At 41.6% G+C, this 21,287-nt stretch overlaps 1 protein-coding gene across 2 annotated transcripts in view; it reads left to right on the top strand.

Annotated features, from left to right (window-relative positions):
- The window catches only part of kctd17 (potassium channel tetramerization domain containing 17), a 61,057-nt gene that overhangs the window by 19,076 nt on the left and 20,694 nt on the right, over positions 1 to 21,287 (top strand). For both annotated transcript variants that reach the window (XM_084322729.1, XM_084322728.1), the window contains exon 2: positions 20,848 to 20,956. In XM_084322729.1, coding sequence (XP_084178855.1) covers positions 20,848 to 20,956 — 109 coding nt within the window. The remainder of the gene's footprint in view (positions 1 to 20,847; positions 20,957 to 21,287) is intronic.

The raw sequence follows: 21,287 nt of genomic DNA, 5'->3' as shown, positions 1-21,287 counted from the left end.
CCGGAGGACGCTTTACGTCGTCCTTATATCAATATTTCAAAAATCTGCGATCGGATTCATATGTCCCCTCCGCTGGCCTGAGATCCACCAGCAGGACCCACTGAGCTCTCTGGCGGTTCAGGAGCGCCATCTGGTGGCCGATCGGCGCAATCGCTTAAACAGGATGTGCCATAGAGGTTGTGCTAGACGTCCGTATTGCTTCCGGCCACTCGGTACATGTCCCGTGACTCTGGCTCGTCACGCTACATAGCGATCGATTGCCAATAACTCGATAAACAACATGATTTGGACGTATATACCATTATACAAGCTGGAGATGGACCGGGTAAATCGCCATCCCATAATGATAGAATTTCTACTCTACGATGATCGCCCAACGGCGCGCGGAGACTGGGGTGAGTTTGAGCGTGTAACGTTACCGTCTTCGATACTAACTGCTATTATCAACATTTGACCCACATTAGATGATTGGTATAACGCTGCCCACGGAATTATAAACGCCCCCTCGCCCATCCGGTCAACATCAGATGACGTGTAGTAACTTCTAGAAGTACGTCTAGTTGGAATTTTTTATATCGCGCTGATTGCCATCAAACTGTATTTCATCATCAATATAATGCATTTGGGGCTATATATCACGTTCTGGAGAAAGCTGCAGAAAGAGATGAAAACATACTTATACATTAGACCATACTTTACTATGAATATGTGAATGAAAAAGTTTAACGTTGCTACACAATGAACAATACATATAGGACTTTGAATGGGCCCTAATAATGGCAATGTAGCAATGGAATTTAAAAAGTTATAGCCCTGCAAAGAAGGGGACTTTCTCCATAGACAAATAGCGCTGGCAATCTATGGTATATCATGAATTTAACCTTAGGCAGCCAAAGTGTAAGAAAAAAAACGTAATTTTTTATTTTATTTTTATTTTTCTATGTTTTTGTTGCTAAATCAACTCTGCCTCTCTTTGTTAACTACAACAAGCAATGCTGTTTGTTATTTAAGATGAGGTTGGACTCGGCACTGACAGATTTGTGTTCATTGTGCTGCTTTTATAAAGCCTCAATTAATGACTGCTTACAATATTTCGTTTCGTTTGTCTAAGATTTAAAAAGGTTTAAACTTTACAGCACTGACAAAGTTGAACAAAGTGCTGTACAAGTCCCACAACATAAAAAAAAAAAAAAAAAAAAAAAAAAAAAAAAAATTTAATCTGGAAGCTTCGAATTTAAATCGAATCTCGGCCCCGAAGCTTCGAATGCCAATTCCCCCCCCGAAGGTTAGCCCTAAAAGACAGCATGGTCGTAGTCATACTGGCCAGCAGCGTAACTAGTAAGGGATATGTATAGATATAGTATCTACAGATATGCAAAAGGATTATGTGCAGGTATGTACAGACAGGTGGATAGATATATATTTGGTATATACAGCATTATTGTACATGCTATCATACAGAGTTATATGGGTTATATGCAGGTGTATAAGTAGGTATATAGGAGGATTATATGCAGACAGATAGGGATATGTATATATATATGCAGTACATATAAATAGGCTATATATAATGTATATGCAACATATATACAGCACTGTTAGTTACACAAACAGAGGAAGCAAAAGTCACAGAGCGTGACATTACTACATATTTGTGACACGGTTGGTTTGGCCAGGATAGGAATGCCACAGGGATAATGCAGGTCAGCTCAGGTGAGTTTTGAAAGCTCCTCAAGTGTTTTCTTTTCTCTTTCCTGCCTGTGTTTTTTCCCCCACCACACAAGTCTCATCTTTCTCTCGCTTGGTAGAGTCAGTGAGGATTCCACCGCACGCTCAAACTCGTTTTTATCACCATAATCTGTGCTGTGATTTGGCCAATAGAAACACCGGCAGGGAACAAGAATGACGAGCAGAGTTAGGGCAGAGAGACTTCGCTTTAGAACAGGGAGCAGGACCTTGTGTGTTTTGTGTATCAATTTGGATGTATTCTACTTACTTATACTACACGTAAGTAAAGCACATCAGGACCCTAGAGAAAAGCACTGTGGAAGAGATGTGTCTTCAGTTTTGATTTAAAAACAGTAATGGAGTCTGAAGCCCTGATTGTTTCTGGGAGCTGATTCAACAGTCGTGGACCCGGTGCTGAAAAGGCACGTTCCCCATAGTTTTCAGCTTTGTCCAGGGTGAGGAGGTCTGAGCAGCCAGACCTGAGTGTCCGGGGTGCGATGAGGAGGTCTGAGCAGCCAGATGTCGGGGGCACAGTGAGGAGGTCTGAGCAGCCAGACCTGAGTGTCCAGAATGAGGTTTGAGGGGTGAGAAGCTCCTGAAGGCAGGTTGGACCTGAGTGTCCAGGATGAGGTTTGAGGGGTGAGAAGCTCCTGAAGGCAGGTTGGACCTGAGTGTCCAGACTGAGGTTTGAGGGGTGAGAAGCTCCTGAAGGCAGGTTAGACCTTAAAAGGTTGGCCTTAAATAACAGTGTCTTAACACATTGGTCACCAAGAACGACTTACGCCGTTTTTGCCCGCCATGCGTTGAACGCCAACAACGGCGTAAGTCGTTTTTGGGATCAATATTTAATTTTCTCACCATGGCATTCATAATTCATCCAGTCTCCCTCCAGACTGCAGCGGCACCCTGTATGAGATTGCAACGCCTCAATACCGCCGCCTGGTGGATGGTCGGGCGAGTTACACTCTCGCCAAAACCGGAAGTGGCGCTGGAAATCCCTCCGGCAGTAATATCTTGTTACGTGGATCCAGACAAACACTATAGTGCATTTGGATCGCTTTCTAAACTCAATAATCGATATGATTTCGGCGTTTATTGCGCCATACAAACCGGAAATGGATCTAGGAGATCGGCGTCAAATAATTGGGATCTTTTTCCTCCAGTCTTATCGGCGAACGGTAAGAGGACAGTAACGTTATTTTCAGCCCGATTGTTTATTCATTTCACTGCAAACCATCTGATCAATATATCAACCCATACTAAATAAAGCCGTTACTGACGATCAAGGAATTATAAACGACCCCCCCCCCCCTTTCCTTCACCCATGATTAAGCATAATGTATACTGATCATATACATTTACATTTTTTAATATAGCGTGTATAGGAAAGAAACGCCAATCGATAATCTATCATATGCGTCAGGGCCTATAACTCGTTTTTGGAATTACAGCAGAAAACCTTAAAAACATACTTATATTCTAGACGGTATTAACACAACAATGTATGAATGAAAAAATATAACGCTCCCACTTGGGCTGACCTTCGAAGCTTTTTTCCGCAATCGAAGCTTCGGGCCGAGCTTCGATTTTAATTCGAAGCTTCGGAGAGAGATCTTTTTTTTTTTCCTTTTTTTTTTTTTTTTATCTTATGTTGTGGGACTTGTACAGCACTTTGGTAAACTTTGTTGTTTTTAAATGTGCTCTATAAATAAAGTGGATTGGATTAATTAATTAAGTAGCCCCTTTCGTGACTGTGACGCAGCCAACAAGGTTTCACTCGGCTGCGCTGCCTGGGTGCAGTGGGGCTGCTCTCACAGCCAACGACATGACATTACATAATTATGTTGCAACCTTCGTCTATCAAGCAAACAATTATATAAATATTTATATGTAGTTGATAGAGATAAAGGCAGAATTCGACTTAATTAAGCACGTTTTATTAAGACATATTTTTATATGGGTCGGGACACTTTAAAAAAGCAGCACAATGAACGCATCTGTCCGACATAGTCTTAAATAACAAACGGCATTGCTTCGCTTCTTCGTCGACATGTCTGCTGCACATGTCCTTGTTGTTTTCAACACAGATAATCTCCACATGCTTGTTGTAGAGAGGTGGAGTCGAGGCGCCGCTTACTTTAGTTTAATTGGAATGGAGGCGGGAAGGCGCCGCTTACTTTCGTTTCATTGGAATGGAGGCGCAAGATTTTGGAGGCAATCAAATTTTTATTTATTAAAAAAAAAAATGTGCCATCGGACGAAGCTTCGAAGTATTTAAGACAGCCCTAGTTCCCACATCCTGAACAATAGATAATCGATGTTGAATGAGCCATAGTAATGTCAATATAGCAATAAAATTTAAAAAGTTATAGCCCTGCAAAGAAGGTAAACATCTCCATAGGCTTTCAACGGTGGCAGACTGGGTACAATGATGGGCACAACCCCCGGCGCCCAATGTGTTAAAAGTGATATGCTGGTTTATTGGAAGCCAGTGAAAGGGAGTGGAGAACTGGGGTAATGTGATGGGATTCCCGGGTTTTGGTCTTTCTATGGTTTGACTGTAGTTTGAGTTCTAAATATAAACTTATTTGAATGAATTGCTTGAATTTAGGAGAATAAAAAAAAAAAAAACGTTGGGACTACCACAGGGCATCAGTTTGGAGGGACTAGGCCTAACACCAGAGCAGTGTGTTACTGTGAGTGTGAGCATCACTTTGGAGTAGTGTTGTCACGATACTGGAATTTCTAACTTCGATACGATACCTTGAAAAGTATCGATATTCGATACCATTTTCGATACCACAGGGAAAAGATTTTAATCTTAACACTTTGGTTGCCTAAGGTTAAATTAATGATATACCATAGATTGCCAGCGCTATTTGTCTATGGAGAAAGTCCCCTTCTTTGCAGGGCTATAACTTTTTAAATTCTATTGCTACATTGCCATTATTAGGGCCCATTCAAAGTCCTATATGTATTGTTCATTGTGTAGCAACGTTAAACTTTTTCATTCACATATTCATAGTAAAGTATGGTCTAATGTATAAGTATGTTTTCATCTCTTTCTGCAGCTTTCTCCAGAACGTGATATATAGCCCCAAATGCATTATATTGATGATGAAATACAGTTTGATGGCAATCAGCGCGATATAAAAAATTCCAACTAGACGTACTTCTAGAAGTTACTACACGTCATCTGATGTTGACCGGATGGGCGAGGGGGCGTTTATAATTCCGTGGGCAGCGTTATACCAATCATCTAATGTGGGTCAAATGTTGATAATATCAGTTATTATCGAAGACGGTAACGTTACACGCTGAAACTCACCCCAGTCTCCGCGCGCCGTTGGGCGATCATCGTCGAGTAGAAATTTTATCATTATGGGATATATTTTTACCCGGTCCATCTCCAGCTTGTATAATGGTATATACGTCCAAATCATGTTGTTTATCGAGTTATTGGCAATCGATCACCGTGTAGCGTGACGAGCCAGAGTCACATGAACTATAGCGAGCGCCCGGAAGTACTACGGTCGTCATGACAACCTCTATTCAACATCCTGTTTTGGCGATTGCGCCGATCAACCACCAGATGGCGCTCCTGAACCGCCAGAGAGCTCAGTGGGTCCTGCTGGTGGATCTCAGGCCAGCGGAGGGACATTATGAATCCGATCGCAGATTTTTGAAATATTGATATAAGGACGCTGTACAGCGTCCCCCGGCAACTTTAGCATGGCCAGCAAAGACGTGAAAAGATGTGTCCCGGCACTCAAAGTGTTAAAATGTAAATGTCTTTATTAATTTTTTTATTTAATTTTTTTTTAGCTTTTGTGGCTGGTCGATTCTCCTCACCTTGTCTCTGGTATTATAAGAGAAGAGAAATATAACACTTTTAAAACCCTTTGTTTCTCTTTAGATCAGACATTTAAAAATAACTAAATTATCTAATCTAATCTTAGAAATGAAGTAATGTTAATAGTACTTTGATTGAGAACTTTATTAACAGATTGCAGAATGGGTACAATACAGTACGGCTCAATACAAAACAACTGCTAAGATGATGCAGACGGGGTGAAATTAAAGCCCGCCGCCCGCCAGGGGCGCTCAGTTTTTACCTTTGGCGCTTGCCACTGGGGGGTCTGCCCGCCGTGTGGCGTGTAGACGTGTAGTTCATAGCGATACTCTTATTTTGAAAATCAGTGCGGGTCTCATTTCCGCTCCAAGTGCAGCTCCAGTCATAATATCGATGGCTCCGGCAGTTAGCAGCATTCGGTTCGTATGATACTCTTATTTTGAAAGAAACCGTGGCAACGAGTCATATCTGCCCAGCCCTGCAGCGGGATACTATTGGCTTCTGCTCGTATCAACACAGAGGCAGTCTGCACTCTTCTCTAGTCTAGACCGGACCTCCATGAGCTACCGTTACTGTTTAAACAATGACCCAGTCAACTATTCACTTTGATTAATGATACTAATACAAATCTATACAATCACCTGTTGTTGAATAAATACCATTACGTTCTAGTTATTACTAAAAAAAACAGTATATATAAAACAGTATCTGTTTAAAAAAAAAAAAAAAAAGTATAATTTATATAATATCTTTTTTTTTTTTTTATGTATGCACTGGTATCGGATAAGTATCGGATCGGCCGATACCCAAAGCTTAGGTATCGGAATCGGATCGGAAAGGAAGAAATGGTATCGGAACATCTCTAGTCATAAATGTATAGATGTAGCAGTACTGTCTATCTGTATGTCGTGTATGTCATGTTATGATGAATTGAAAATGGGGGACCCTGATGTAAACAAGACGAAAGTCTTTCTCTGGTCTGCATCCCCTTAACAATTGTATGTATTGAGCTGTACTGTACTTGTAGGAGCCATTTCATTTGATTTAATCGTTTTTGACTAAATAGCGCCGCCACTGGTCGCCTCGAAAAAATGGCACCATGGTCCTCTTAATTATGGCCCAGCTGTGTGTAAGCGCACACGCCAGACGAGAAACAGATTTTCAACCGCTCGCTTGCTACACACACACACAGCGCAGATTGATGAATGAATGAAAGACTGAAACAAAGACTTTGTTTAGAATCATTTTGAGTTTATTTGAAAACCTTTTGCTGCGCCTGTTTGTTTTGAAACCCTTTTAGTACAAGTCTGGAGCCTGTTTTGTTTCATTGTTTTCCCCGTTATTATTTGAAACTTTTACACAACTCCTTCCATAAAACTCAACCGGTTCGAACTCATCAGATGCAACCATCAACAACATCAAAACAGTGAGTAACAAGACAGCCCAAGTCAATGTGGTGTGAGCGCGTTAAAGACGTATTCTGGCTTAGATAGGCAAATTGAGCCTACAGTACTGTACCCATTCTGCAATCTGTTAATAAAGTTTTCAATCAATCAAACAGTTGCTGGGTGGCTAATGTTAGCTAGCTAGCTAGCTAGCAGCAGCTGCAAAAACGAACTCTAATGGTGGTATCAGCCGTTGATATGAGCTATCAGTAGCTAGCCAGCTAGTCAGCTACATAACGTTAGACAACGCTTTTAACTAAAGTGAATAGTTTACTGGGCCATTTTCAAGTGATGTTGAAAGAGGAGCTGCACTCTTGCTCTCTCCAGAGCGAATGAGAGATGTTGACACTAGACGGGTCTGTGGGGAGGAGGGGGAGGGGCAGGGGCAATGCACTGGGAGCAGCGTGTGTGTGCGTCAACAACTTGCTGTAGGATGAGAGAAGACAGCGTGCCAGCTGGTATCGATAGTGCAGAAAGTATCGATATTGCGGGAAATTAGTATTGAAACTGTTTTAAATATTCAGAATCGATATGTATCGAAAAATCGATATTTTTGACAACACTACTTTGGAGGGACTAGGCCTAACAACAAAGCAGCGTGTTACTGGGAGCATCAGTTTGGAGGGACTAGGCGTGTTACTGGGAGCATCAGTTTGCAGGGACTATGTGTTGCCTCTTACATTAATCATGCCGGCGAGACCATCTGCAACATCATGAATGAGCAAACACGACTGTCGTCTAATTATAAACCACATTCCTGATCCATTTTATTACAGCTTTAAGCTTTCAGATTAGAATAACAGGAACATGCTTGATGTGGGTGTCTGTTCGCACACACACTCCAGCAACAAAGTGTGTGTGACTGAGATTCTTTAATATCCTTGTGAGGACCAATTGTCCCCCACAAGTGATGAAAACTAAGAATGTTCTGTATCCTCGTGGGGACATTGACCTGTACCCATGAGGATAAGGGGCTATTTTAGGGTTGGGTTAAGGGTTAGGCATGTAGTCAAGTCATAATGTTTAAGGTCAGGATAAGGGGCTAATGAATGTATGTTAGGATATAATAATGTCCTCACAAGTATAATAAAACAAGGTGTGTGTGTTTTTTGAGGGGTAAACAAGCCCTTGTGTTTGCCTAACAGTTGTGTCCTGTGGGATGTATTGAGTTCCCCTATAGACTGTTTCACTGGAATTCTGTTGCTAGGGAACCGTTTGGGTCCAGGTGTATTTCCTGTCCATTATTTTCATTAGCAAACATAAACTTGGGTCCTTTTTAGAATGTCATTGTTGTCACTTTGAAACCGTCTCTAGCCTAACTGACACTGTGCAGCCACATCCCAGTTCCCTGAACAAAGCTGGGTAAACCATTAACACACTAGCTAGGGCCAGGTTACAAGAACAGGTTGCGTGTGTGTGTGTGTGTGTGTGGTGTGTGTGTTTGTGTCCCGCCCCCCATGAACCCAAAGCAAGGCTGAGATGAGGAAGGACTGCGATATTAGGCTTTCTAAGATGAGAGTATTACTATCATTGGCATTGCATGCACATGTGTGTACTAGGGCTGGGCGATTAATCAAGTCTAAATTTCAATCATGATTTTGGCTTCCCACGATCATGAACACATGATAATATGATGAAATGATTATTGTGCCACTAGCCATGTTGCTCTCATTTTGTCTTGTATTGTAAATGCAGCATACCCTTCCTTCACAGCGGGAGGAGGGAGCCATGGCACGTTTCTCCAGTTATTTTGAAACGTATTTGGTAACTTGTAGAAGATGACAGAAAGGCAGGCTTTAGTCGGGAAGAAGAATTCAGTCGGTGTCATCATATGATGTTCTCAAATCAACTATTTTTGCCATAATCTAGCAGCCCCCTAGTGTGTAGGTTCAGTTCCTGTAAGGAATAATAATCACTGGATTTTAAGATTAGGAATAACTTGCCGCTAGGCGGTAGGGGTGTCACGATTAAGTGACTGGATCGAATAAATCGGTTGCAAAATACAAATCTTGGAAAAATACCTGATGAAAGTGCTCTTGCTTGATTTCAGTATGCATTCATGGGGGAAATAAAATGCAAGGAAACTTAAATATAAATGTAAAATGTCTTTGAGGCTTTATAAAAGCAGCACAATGAACACAAATCTGTCAGTGCCGAGTCCGACCTCATCTTAAATAACAAACAGCATTGCTTGTTGTAATTAACAAAGAGAGGCAGAGTTGATTTAGCAATTTTTTAAATTTTTTTAATATTCATATATATATATTTTTTGTTTTTTTTACATAATCTAATTTTATTTTCATATTCGAAGCCCATGCCCATCGAACGCGAACTAATTAAGACAGCCCTAATTAGGGATGCCCCGATCGATCGGCCACCGATCGTTATCGGCCGATAATCAGTATAAATATGCGATCGGTGATCGGTGATAATGTTTTATTTTCACCGATCGTCAAACCCGATCTCACTTGCTGTCGCTGAGTTCTGTCTCAGACACCGGTGGTGCGGCGTCTGCTCTCGAGTCCAGCCCCTCCCGCACGCATGTAAACACGGGTCTAGTCTAGTGAGACACGGGAGGACGGCGTGTCGGCGTCTCCCTGAGCTAACGTTAGCTTAGCTACCGTTACAAAATGACCCAGTCAACTATTCACTTTTAGTTTAATACATGATGAGGCATTGTCTAACCGAACGGTATCTAGCCGGCCAGCTACCGATAGCTCCTGACATCAACAAACGCTCCAGCAAGTATAGTAGGTAGGTATGATACCTGTTAGCTGTTAGCTGTTAGCTCACGTTAGCGCAAGTTAGTTCACTGTTAAAAACTAAATGTCCCATTGAACTAAATAATTCACTGAGGCGTTGTATTAACGTTATATATCCGGCTAGCAGTAGCTACAGATAGCTCCTGATATCAATTTCTTATAACACTGATTCGATGCGTATTCGAGCTGAGGGCTTGCTGAGCACAGTTAAGTAACGTTATACCAATAGGGTGCAGCGCCGGAGAATCCTGGCCGTAGCTCAAGGCCAGGATAGAGTACACAGACAGTGGAGCCTGTTGCGTGGTGGCGATGTCTCGCAGATAATACAAGTACAAGTCTAATTATATAATATATATATTTTATAAAAAAAAAAAAAAAAGATTATATAAAATAAATTTTAATTTTTTTTAATCAAAAACGATCGGTATCGGATCGGTATCGGCCGATATGGCTCACGACGATCGGTGATCGGTAACGGTAGCAAAAAACGTGATCGGGGCATCCCTATTCCCTAGCCCTAATGTCTTGTATGCAAGCGTGCACCCGTGGCTTTGCTAAAGTGTGGATATGTGTGTGCACGGGTGGGTTTGGAAAAGTGTGTGTGTGTTTTTCTGCATGTCTGAGTGTGTTGACGGTGGAGTGTCTGTGCAGACTGCCTGCTGTGTCCTCTGTGGGCAGCCTGCTGGGCTCTGCTTGCCCCATCCATACCTCCATCTCTACATCCCTCCATCCTTCCCTTCCTTTGTCTTTACGTCCTCCTGATCTCTCCATCCTCTTGCTCTCTCTCTCTCTCTCTCCATACTTGTCATTTCGCAGCTCTCCCCTGATTCAGACTCTGCCCTCTATTACCAGTCTGTCCTCACACCTCCTTCTCCTCCTCCTCTCCTCCATCCCACCTCCCCTGCTCTCCGTCTGCTCCTTAATAAGCTCATTTTTATTATTCCCTCTTCATTCCTCAGGTCTCCCTCTCTCACTTCTCCTCTATCTCTCTCTCTCTCTCCCTCCTCTGTCTATCTATCTCTCTCTCCTCCCCTCTCTGTCTCTCTCTCCTTCTCTCTGTCTATCTTTCACTCTCTCTCTCCTCTCTGTCTATCTCTCACTCTCTCTCTCCTCTCTGTCTCGTTGGTCTCATTCTGCCATTCTCTCATATCCAATCATTGTTCTTCTTATTTTTAAAGGAGAGTGGTGGTGGGGTTAGATTTTGTTTTTGGAGGGGGCAAGATGTTACCATCTGCAGACCTCATTGGGGACATGTGTGTTCTTTAATTATGCTCCTTCTGAAATCTGTGTGTGTTCTGTGTGTGTGAAAGAGTGTGCGTTAGTGATAGACTGGTTAATCTGGTATTTTGAAATAATTGGCATGGGACATTATTAACTACGTCCACATGCCTCCCCCTTCTGTCATCCTGCAAGTGTCAATTGATTTATTGTCTTCATTTCGTTTGATACATTTATTGATTTGAAATAATAAGTGTAGCGTGCAAAGTGCAGATCTACTAAAGAAAATACGTTTTTTTTGGGGTCGCATTTGTTAATATTAAATATTTGATTTTGATAAGATTACGGCCATTGAAAACCACTTCGACTGTGTGTGTGGGGGGGGGGGGGCCATGGGCTGGATGAATAATGGACTACATGCATACAGAGAGTTGTGTGTAGGAGGAGGCCAGAGTGCACCAGTGCAGCCCACACCACAGTCAAGAGAAGAACAGGCCATGTGGAGATAACAAGACTCAGTCTGCATCTGTCTGCGTCTTCCTCTTTCACTCTTATCACTCTATCTATCCGGTAATTATATCAATACTTATACTTTTAATGTCTTATATCATCAGTGTGATCCTATATTTTTATCTATTTAAAATAATAATAATAATAATAATAATAATAATAATAATGATGATGATTGGGAATTGTAATAAATGTATTATATCTCAATCTTTTTTTGCCCAGTGAGCCCAAACAAATGGTCTAAGTCTATACTAATCAACCACGGCTGACTCCTGCTGGTGAAGAGAAGCGGCTGGTGACTCCACATGTATCAGAGGAGGCACTTTCCGATCGTAGGGTGGTCTACACCCTCTCCACCCAGGGGCGGCGGGGGGGAGGAGCTAGCAGGGTCTTAAGCCCCCTCTGAAAAAGGCTTAGCCCCCTCTAAGCCCCCCCTCCCAGTTATGTTTTTTTATTTTATTTATATATAAAATACATTACGAATGTATTTTAGCGAAGAACTGAGAAATTTGGCAGAGAGACGGCAACATTATCGTGGGTTTGCGTGATGAGTATCTCCACCTCTTTTATTGTGAAGCTGTCTCTATCTACCGGACGTCATCAAAAGCATGTCTGTCACTATAGCCAATTGAAATGCTAGAAATGGTCACATGGACTGGGAGAACCAATGGAATAGTCCCACCGGGACTACACCAATAGTCCCTAACGCACTTTCACTTCCGCGTTCGAGATGCGTGCGAGTTCAAAAAACAAAACAAACATCTTTGGATATAAATAAGAACGATTCGGGGAAATATAACGCTTCTTTTAATAAACAGGAGCCATACATAAAATACGGGTTTATCGCAACAGGTCGGTGATTCTTGCGTGCCGAGCCGACGTCCTCTCTGCATAATATGTGGCGACAACAACAACAACAACAACGAGGCAAGTTGGCAGATAAAGTAGCTGCTGCATTCAACGCCAATCTGGAATTGGAGGGCGGCGAGTGGATATGTGACATGTTTCAAACATTAGCAGGGATTTTGGAGGACTTAACAACAAACAAGGTAGGGTGAGTCGTGTTTGCATGCATTCTGATCTGTTCGTCACCCGCCGCGGTGATCTGACTGCAACAGCTGATCTGCTGTTCATGAATGAATGAAAAACAGATTGCAGAACGGGTACAATACAGTACGGCGCAATACACACAATTGTTAAGGGGATGCAGACCAGAGAAAAACGTTTTTATTTTTTTTCAATATCCAGTATATTAAATTAGCCATTGTTTTTTATCCTGGCCCGCCAAGAAACGGCTTGTGGAAAATATGGCCCGTGGCCAAACCTAATAGCCGACCCCTAGCCTATATTAGCCGGTATTTTGTTTGTTGCATTAAAATTCATTAGCCCCTGCTATAAACAATCCAGCCCCTCCAAAGCTCCTGCAAGGCCAATTCTCTGGCGCCGTCGCTGTCTACACCCTCCCCAGACAGACAGTGGGGTAGTCTACACCCTCTCCAGACTGACAGTAGGGTAGTGTTATAGGGCTGACCTTCGATAATTTTTTTGGAATTCGAAGCTTCGGCACCGATATTCGATTTTAATTCGAAGCTTCGAAATAATTTTATTTTTATTTCTTTTATAAAAAAAATTATTTTAATTTTGTTTACTGTTGTGGGACTTGTACAGCACTTTGTTCAACTTTGTCAGTGCTGTAAAGTTTAAACTTAGACAAACGAAACACTTTGCTTTCATGAAATATTGTAAGCCGTCATTTGAGGCTTTATAAAAGCAGCACAATGAACACAAATCTGTCAGTGCAGAGTCCGACCTCATCTTAAATAACAAACAGCATTGCTTGTTGTAGTTAACAAAGAGAGGCGGAGTTGATTTTGCACAAAAAAAATTTATTCATTCAAAATTCATTCAAATTTGTGAGATGATTCCTGTTGTGAAGGGCCAGATTAAAGCTGAGAATCTACATTTATTGTTTTATATACATTGGATATTATTTATATATACACTGTATATCCCTTTTAAGCCTGCGTTCGAATCATAGTAATATTCGCTTTCCTTATTGGATAACGCCATCGGCGCCAGACCGCAAGCCCCCAAAGTCAGGTTCAAAGGCGAGCCCGGGCATGTTGTAACATGCCCGGAGACAGCGTATTGATTCGAGACGAGAACTGAGGTTTGGCACTAGATAGCCACTTAAGTATATATACGGCGCAGGTGCGAACAGCAGCAGTGTTCGTCTAAGTAGCTGTTCAGCAGTTCGGTAACAGTGAAGTGAGCAGCAGTGCGTCTAACAGAGCGTCGAGAACCATGTGCGAATTGAATAGTAAAGTGTCAGATTTAATGCAGTAACGTCAAGTTCGACTTAGCTTAATGTGAAGTAAATAGTCGTTAATTTATTGTGTATCGTGCCAACCACAGTTCGTTCGTGTGTAGCATTACCCAGTGGTTCGTTCGTTTAGCTAGTGGACCTTAGCCAGTGCGCGTGGACTAAATACATTGGTACCAGCACACGAGGAGGCCTAGTCGGAGAACCTACTGGACATGTGCACAGGAGAACCGACGGCGGCGATTGCAGAACCAGTATTGGTTGGATTATCTTGATTGTGGAACGTATTACCCGGAGAAGAGCATCGTTAATCTCCACTGTCGTTTGGATTTAACCCCGTGAGGATCTACATTCGGGCTGGCCTCATGGACCGAGGCTAGCTGGCTATCATCGTTGCTATCGTGCAATTGGATTACAGTTATTGCTTTTGATGCTGAGCTTTGGATTACAAGGACTGGCTTCTGTACGTGAATCCCCTTCTTCTTCTATTGATCAGACTGAGTATCCGAACATTCCTCTCTCCTCCAGACCTTACAACTCTGGGAGGAACCCATTGTCTCCAAGCGGTACCAGCGTGGCCCTCTATAATTGCCATTATACGCCAGGCGGCGTTAGCCTAGTACCCCATCGTAGGAATCATTCTATTCCCATTGACTTATGCTACTGACTGACTTTATGCCTATTCTTCGCCATACAAGCGCGACCCTAATTCTCATATCTGTAACCAATTATTGCATAATAATAAATACCCTCAAATGATATTTCTTTGTCAATGCCGTGTTATTATGAGTGTCCACCATATATTCGATGTACTGTCTGGCCAGTAATTAAAGTACATACCTAGCAGTGGTTTAATCTATCACAATCTTTAATACAGTCAGGGTTTTGTAACCCCTCAGTTACAATTCCCCAAAAAAAAAAAAAAAAAAAAAAATATATATATATATATATATTTTTTTTATATATATATATTTTTTTTGCAGTCAGGCCACTGAACTTAGAAGCAGGCCAGGACAGTGTTTCTAGTTGCAGCAGCGCAATAGTTAGATAACCTAGGTGGGGAACAACCAGGAGATCACTGCAACTCACACAACTATCTCTCTCTCTTGCTCTCACACACACACACAAAAGGAGCCGCATGTGATTGGTGGAGGCGGGACCCTTACAAAAAACTTGTTGCTAATCATTGACACATGCTAGCCTGTAATACTGGTATAACGACTAGATTGTGGAGGAAATGGGAGGGGGAAAAGTCTATACTATTAAAAAAAAAAGTTATTAATCGAATGATGATGTCACTTTGTATCAAATGATACTTAAAAGTTTAGGACTCAACAATGAAAAATCCCAAGATAATATCTTTATTGAGGGGGAAACAACTCATATAGTGTGTGTGTGTGTGTGTGTGTGTGTGTGTGTGGCGGACAGTGATACAGTTCATCAGGGGAGACTGAAATAGAAAATAAAACAATGGAGCAAAAGACAGAAAATATAAATCATCATCCTCACCACCATCTTCTCTCTCTCTCTTTCTTCTCTATCTCTTACTCTCCATTTCTGTCTTTTAGTATTATTTTCAACAGTGGCTATCTTATGTTCAATTCTAAGGGGGGGGGGGCTTTGCTTTAAAGGATAACTCCACTATTTTGGGAAATTAGCTTATTTAACATCTTCCCTGGAGTTAGACAAGAAGATGCATACCTTTTTTGTCTCTGTGCGTGCATTTTAGCTTTGGGAATAGATGCTCCGTTAGCATAGCTTAGCTTCATCACTGGAAGTGAGGCAGGACAGTAGCCTTACAGTGCCTTACAGTGTATTGCAAGGTCTGACATTGACCAAACTTGATATGCATGACCTTGGTGGGCTCTAGGTCAACTCCTGAAAAGGGGGTCAATGTCAGACCTTGCAATCAAAAGTTAGGGGCGCACTGAAATTATGGCAAGGGTTATTAGCCCCCTAACTTTTGATTGCAAAGTCTGACATTGACCCCCTTTTCAGGAGTTGACCTAGAGCCCACCAAGGTCATGCATATCAAGTTTGGTCAATGTCAGACCTTGCAATACACTGTAAGGCACTGTAAGGCTACTGTCCTGCCTCACTTCCAGTGATGAAGCTAAGCTATGCTAACGGAGCATCTATTCCCAAAGCTAAAATGCACGCACAGAGACAAAAAAGGTATGCATCTTCTTGTCTAACTCCAGGGAAGATGTTAAATAAGCTAATTTCCCAAAATAGTGGAGTTATCCTTTAAGCGCATCACAAGTTTAAATTAAGTGCAGGGGGGGGGGGGGGTCCTATCTGTTACATAACAGCCAAACGGGCTGAAACAGAATAGGACTGCATCTAGCATTAAACAGACTGTAGGATAGAATAGTACCACTGCATGTTGGTGAATACGTGGTGCCAGGGCTTGTCCCTAGGAATGCCAACGAATAGGCTGAAATGAGGCACATTTGAATGTAATTTGAATATTAACGATAGAATATACATATTATTACCACATCAAGGCGGACATAAAATGCGTACACTTATTGAGTTGATTGTCTGTTGTATATTTGCTACTATGGGTAGTACCAGTAGGAAGCTATCATCAGGCATTGGGGCTGTGCTTTGTAAGTCACATTTATTGGCTTGTAATTACAGCACATTTTTCCACTTGATGCGTTTCTTACCTACTCTTACTAGTTACTAGCTATTCAGATCTAATTTTATTGCCTATATTTACATCTTTCTACTATTATCCTGTCGATACCTGTACCTCCCCTCCCCCCTCTCCCATGCTGCTATGAAGCCTACATTTCCCCAAGGGGATCAATAAAGGTTATCTTAATAGGACATCACTTCATGCAGTCCAATCAGCAGCAGGGACAGCTTGCAGAGTAATATATACAGTATAGTATAGTCATCATGTCTATATTGAATACATGCCATTTCTAGAAAATGTTATCTTTTTTATATTGAGTGTTTTCTTTATAAAAAAATAAAAGGAAAATAGATTAGACCTTAGTATATTTTTACTGTATTTATTTACTGTATATTCTATTCCATTTTTATTCTATTTTATTCTACTCTTATCTTAGGCAATTTGATTTGATTTGTTTTGCTATTCTTATTCGTGACCTGTTCTGTCTACATGTTTAAAATGTTGAGCGATTTGCAGTGTCAAATTTCCCTCTGCATAATAAAAGTATTTCTATTCTATTCTATTCTATTACAATAATATTTCAACAATAAAACTTTAACAACAAGTTGTATATTGGATCAAGAAAAACTACTATGTACACAGGAACAATAACAATCAATATATTCAATTGCATAGCAGGGATGATACTGAGAGGGAAGAGGAGAGTGTCCTGCAGTTGATCAGTAGGCAGATGTCAGAAGAGACTTAAATTAGGTCAACATGACAAAAAGGGACTCGGATCCAATGTCATTGAAGTCAAAGTGGAAATCCAAAATTATTTTCTGTGTTAGCAATTTGTGGACTAGATTCCCTCCCCTTGTACTGTGAAGAAGAGCCCTCTGTCCCACTGAAGGCATCTGTCTCTGTAGTGTCAATAGCACCGTTTCTGTTATGGTTTGAAACCGACCCCAACAGCACGGCACAGACGGGTAGTTCAGAGTTAGCCAAAGACTAGGGCGTATTTATTTCTGAAACAGGAATGAGCGAAATAACAATAAGAACAACAAAGGGGAGAATGTTCTTGGCAGAGTTGTCTGCGGCTCTGCAGATCGTCCCGGTATTGAGATGGTGAAGCGGCGTAGCGGCTCTGCAGCTACTCCAGGATCCAACTCGGGGAGGAACGGAGAGAGAGAGAGTGGTCAATAAACAAGCCAACGGAATACAGAGGCAGTCCAGTCCTCCTTAGCTGAGTCCAGTATAATCACACGTGACTAAATCTTCAGTGTTACCAACACACAAGTTTAGCTGAGCCCAGTACAATCACACGTGACTTAATCTTCAGTGTTACCAACACACAAGTTTAGCTGAGTCCAGTACAAAACAAAAACGGCAAATCTTCAGTGTTATCCAAACACACAAAAAACAGAGAATCCAAAAGGTTCGTTCCAAAAACTCACCAAAGCGCAAATGCGCAAAGCGGGCAACGAGGCACAGCTCCAACGGATGATAGAGAAACACAACAGCGGCGACTTCCATAGACGTGGTACAACAACGGGGGGAACAGGCAGCAGCAGTGGTAATCCAAAACGACCCGAGAACGACTGACAGAAAGACCCGAGTATATGAAGGGCTCTGGAGCGCTGATTACAAACAAACAACAGGTGCGTGACGGCAATTGGTACTTGACCCTTTGAAGTGTGCGTTCGGCAACGGGCCAATCCTCACAGTTTCCATTTCTAATAACAGCTTCATGTCCTGCTCTCTTCTCAGTTTGCATTTTCTTTTAAACTCATTTGGTCACGGATGTCCCGAAGGTGATTTGGAGGCTGTGACGTACAGGCGTAGAGGCAGCTCTGTGTTAGGGCACTTTGATTTCCCCAATGGGATTAATAAAGGAACACTTGACTTGACTGGAGTGTGGGAAACAATTCATGGCATCAATGCCGCCCTCGTGAAGAATGTTGGTATACAAGCTCTCAACATCAAACAGGAATGCTGTTCTTGGTAATTCTTGGTAAAGTAATACCTGCCAACTGTCTTAATACACCCCCTGTATCTGCTATGTAAGAAGGTAGTTACGGTATGTCTTTTATATGGAAATCCACAAACTGGCTCAAAGGTTCCAATGAAGAGCCGTTGCTTGAAGTAACGGATCCTTTCAAACTTGCATTTGAAATTAAAAGGAAGTAGCAATGTTTTTATTTAAGTTGTTTACATTAGCCTGGCGGTTTGGTATTCAAAGGTCTTATTATTATTATTTATTCATATTTCTTTTCACATTCGAATATTGAAATTCATTCTGACAGACCTACATAACGCTCTCATGTAGGGCTGAACAATTAAACAAATTCTTATAAAAAAGAATTATCGCAATATGGCCTGGTGCAATATCCTAATCGCAGGGGGCACAATAAGTAGACTGTGGTACAGGACACATAAAGTGGCACTAGATGTGTGTTGTAGCAGTAGACTGTGGTACAGGACACATAAAGTGGCACTAGATGTGTGTTGTAGCATTAGACTAGACTCTGGTACAGGACACATAAAGTGGCACTAGATGTGTGTTGTAGCATTATTTAGACTAGACTGTGGTATAGGACACAAAGTGGCACTAGATGTGTGTTGTAGCATTAGACTAGACTGTGGTACAGGACACAAAGTGGCACTAGATGTGTGTTGTAGCATTAGACTAGACTCTGGTACAGGACACATAAAGTGGCACTAGATGTGTGTTGTAGCATTAGACTAGACTGTGGTACAGGACACATAAAGTGGCACTAGATGTGTGTTGTAGCATTATTTAGACTAGACTCTGGTACAGGACACATAAAGTGGCACTAGATGTGTGTTGTAGCATTAGACTAGACTGTGGTACAGGACACATAAAGTGGCACTAGATGTGTGTTGTAGCAGTATACTGGTACAGGACACAAAGTGGCTTTTCAACACAGAGGTGCAGGCAGAGACCAGTTTTTTGAGGATGGCAAGATGTTACAAGCCAGAGCAGATGTGATACTGTCACGACAGAGGCTCTCTCTATGTGTGTGGGGATGGCTGACTAAACCTGTGCACAGTGCACACTGATTACCTCAATGTGCAACAGGTACGTAGCCACACCTGCTCCTGGGTCTAATTAGCAGAGCTGTGGACTTGAGTCACATGACTTGGACTCCAGTCACAAGTTTTATGACTTCAGACTCGACAAAATCATGAAAGACTTGTAGCTCGACTTTGACTTCAACACCAGTGACTTGTGACTTCACTCTGACTTGAGCCTCATGACTTGAAAGACTTGATACTCTACCCAATGTAGAATTATGCCACAAAAAATGAAAGACAAATCAACTTAATTTCTGTGATTACAGTTCCACTTTGGACCAAATCATCAGCCACCAATCAAGTCACGCAAGCAGAGAAGGAAGTTGTGTGTCAGTAGTACAGAATCATCTAAATTTAATAAATGACTAACTACTTTTGGCTTTAAGAATTTTAAACGCCATTATGTTTGTAAAGAACGCATTAGGACTTGTTTAGGACTCGAAACCCAACGTTTCAGACTTGTAACTTGCTTGAGAATTGCCTGTCTTTACTCTGGACTTCAGTGTAAATACTTGAGAGACTTACTTGGGCCTTGCAAAACAATGACTTGGTCCGACCTCTGCTAATCTGGGCAGGTGTGGTTGCTTAAACCAGCCATCCCCACACCACATCAAAATACCATTTTAAATGAAGTATTGTGGATCTGCAGAGATGTCCTGGCCTAAAAATGTAACTCTACAGACTGATCCCCATAATTTTTTTAAATAAATAATCCTACCATAATGATTTTAGTTTTTCAATGAAAATGAGAATAATGACACAAAAATACTGCTTGAGATACTGCTGTCACCTAATGACCATCACCTGTAACGGAATACTGTGAATAGTAGTATTGGAGTCCTAGTCCTACACTTATTATCATTACCGATTCATTACTTTTACTGCACTGACATAAACCAATAGATTGTAGTCACTGGATATAAATGATTGAGATATACCAGTAGATTGAGATATATCTTGTCTTTTTTCCAATAGGAGATCTAACATGCTTCTTCCTCTGTGCCAAAAAACTGCTGAAAACCAAGTCGCTATGCTTTGATTTCCGACACGGGGAAATTCTCTGTCACAGGTGCCCTGCTTCAGCCTGACATAGAGGCCATATATACGATAACGGTATCATTATCTGTAATTAACCCAGGAAATGGCCTTGACTGTAACCTGGAAAGTGGAAACTACTGTAAGTGATAGACCCCTGAGGTAATCTGGGACTGTGGTAATCATCTGTAAATCATACATTGTTGACATCTCTCACTCGCTCTCGCTCTCGCTCTCTCTCTCTCTGACAGGACGAGACGGGAGCGTATGTCATTGACAGAGACCCCACCTACTTCGGTCCCATCCTCAACTACCTGCGACATGGAAAGCTGGTGTACAACAAGGAGCTGGCAGAGGAAGGTCTCAGAGCTTTGTCTTTACTTGGGATATTATAGGGGATGTATGTTTTGTAATCCTGGATGCCCCAGGCGCGTGGGGCTTTTACATTTTTGGCCATGCAGAAGTAAAGGAGATGTATATGAGGACTAATGTGGATTCCGACCGTGTGTGATTGCATAAAAGTTACCGATTGATTGATGGGTGGATGAAAATTGTTTGTGCTAGCCGACGTAAGCACGTGTCAAATTTAGTTTTACACAGAGGAAAAGTTATTGCATTTTGATATAAGAATATGAAGATTATTTTCAATCTTTTTCATGTATTGTTAAATAGCTGTACTAAAACAGTTAAA

Source organism: Notolepis coatsorum (genome assembly GCF_963971535.1).
Source record: "Notolepis coatsorum genome assembly, chromosome: 10".
NCBI classification, from domain to species: Eukaryota; Metazoa; Chordata; class Actinopteri; order Aulopiformes; family Paralepididae; genus Notolepis; species Notolepis coatsorum.
This window is presented reverse-complemented; position numbering and strand designations above follow the sequence as displayed.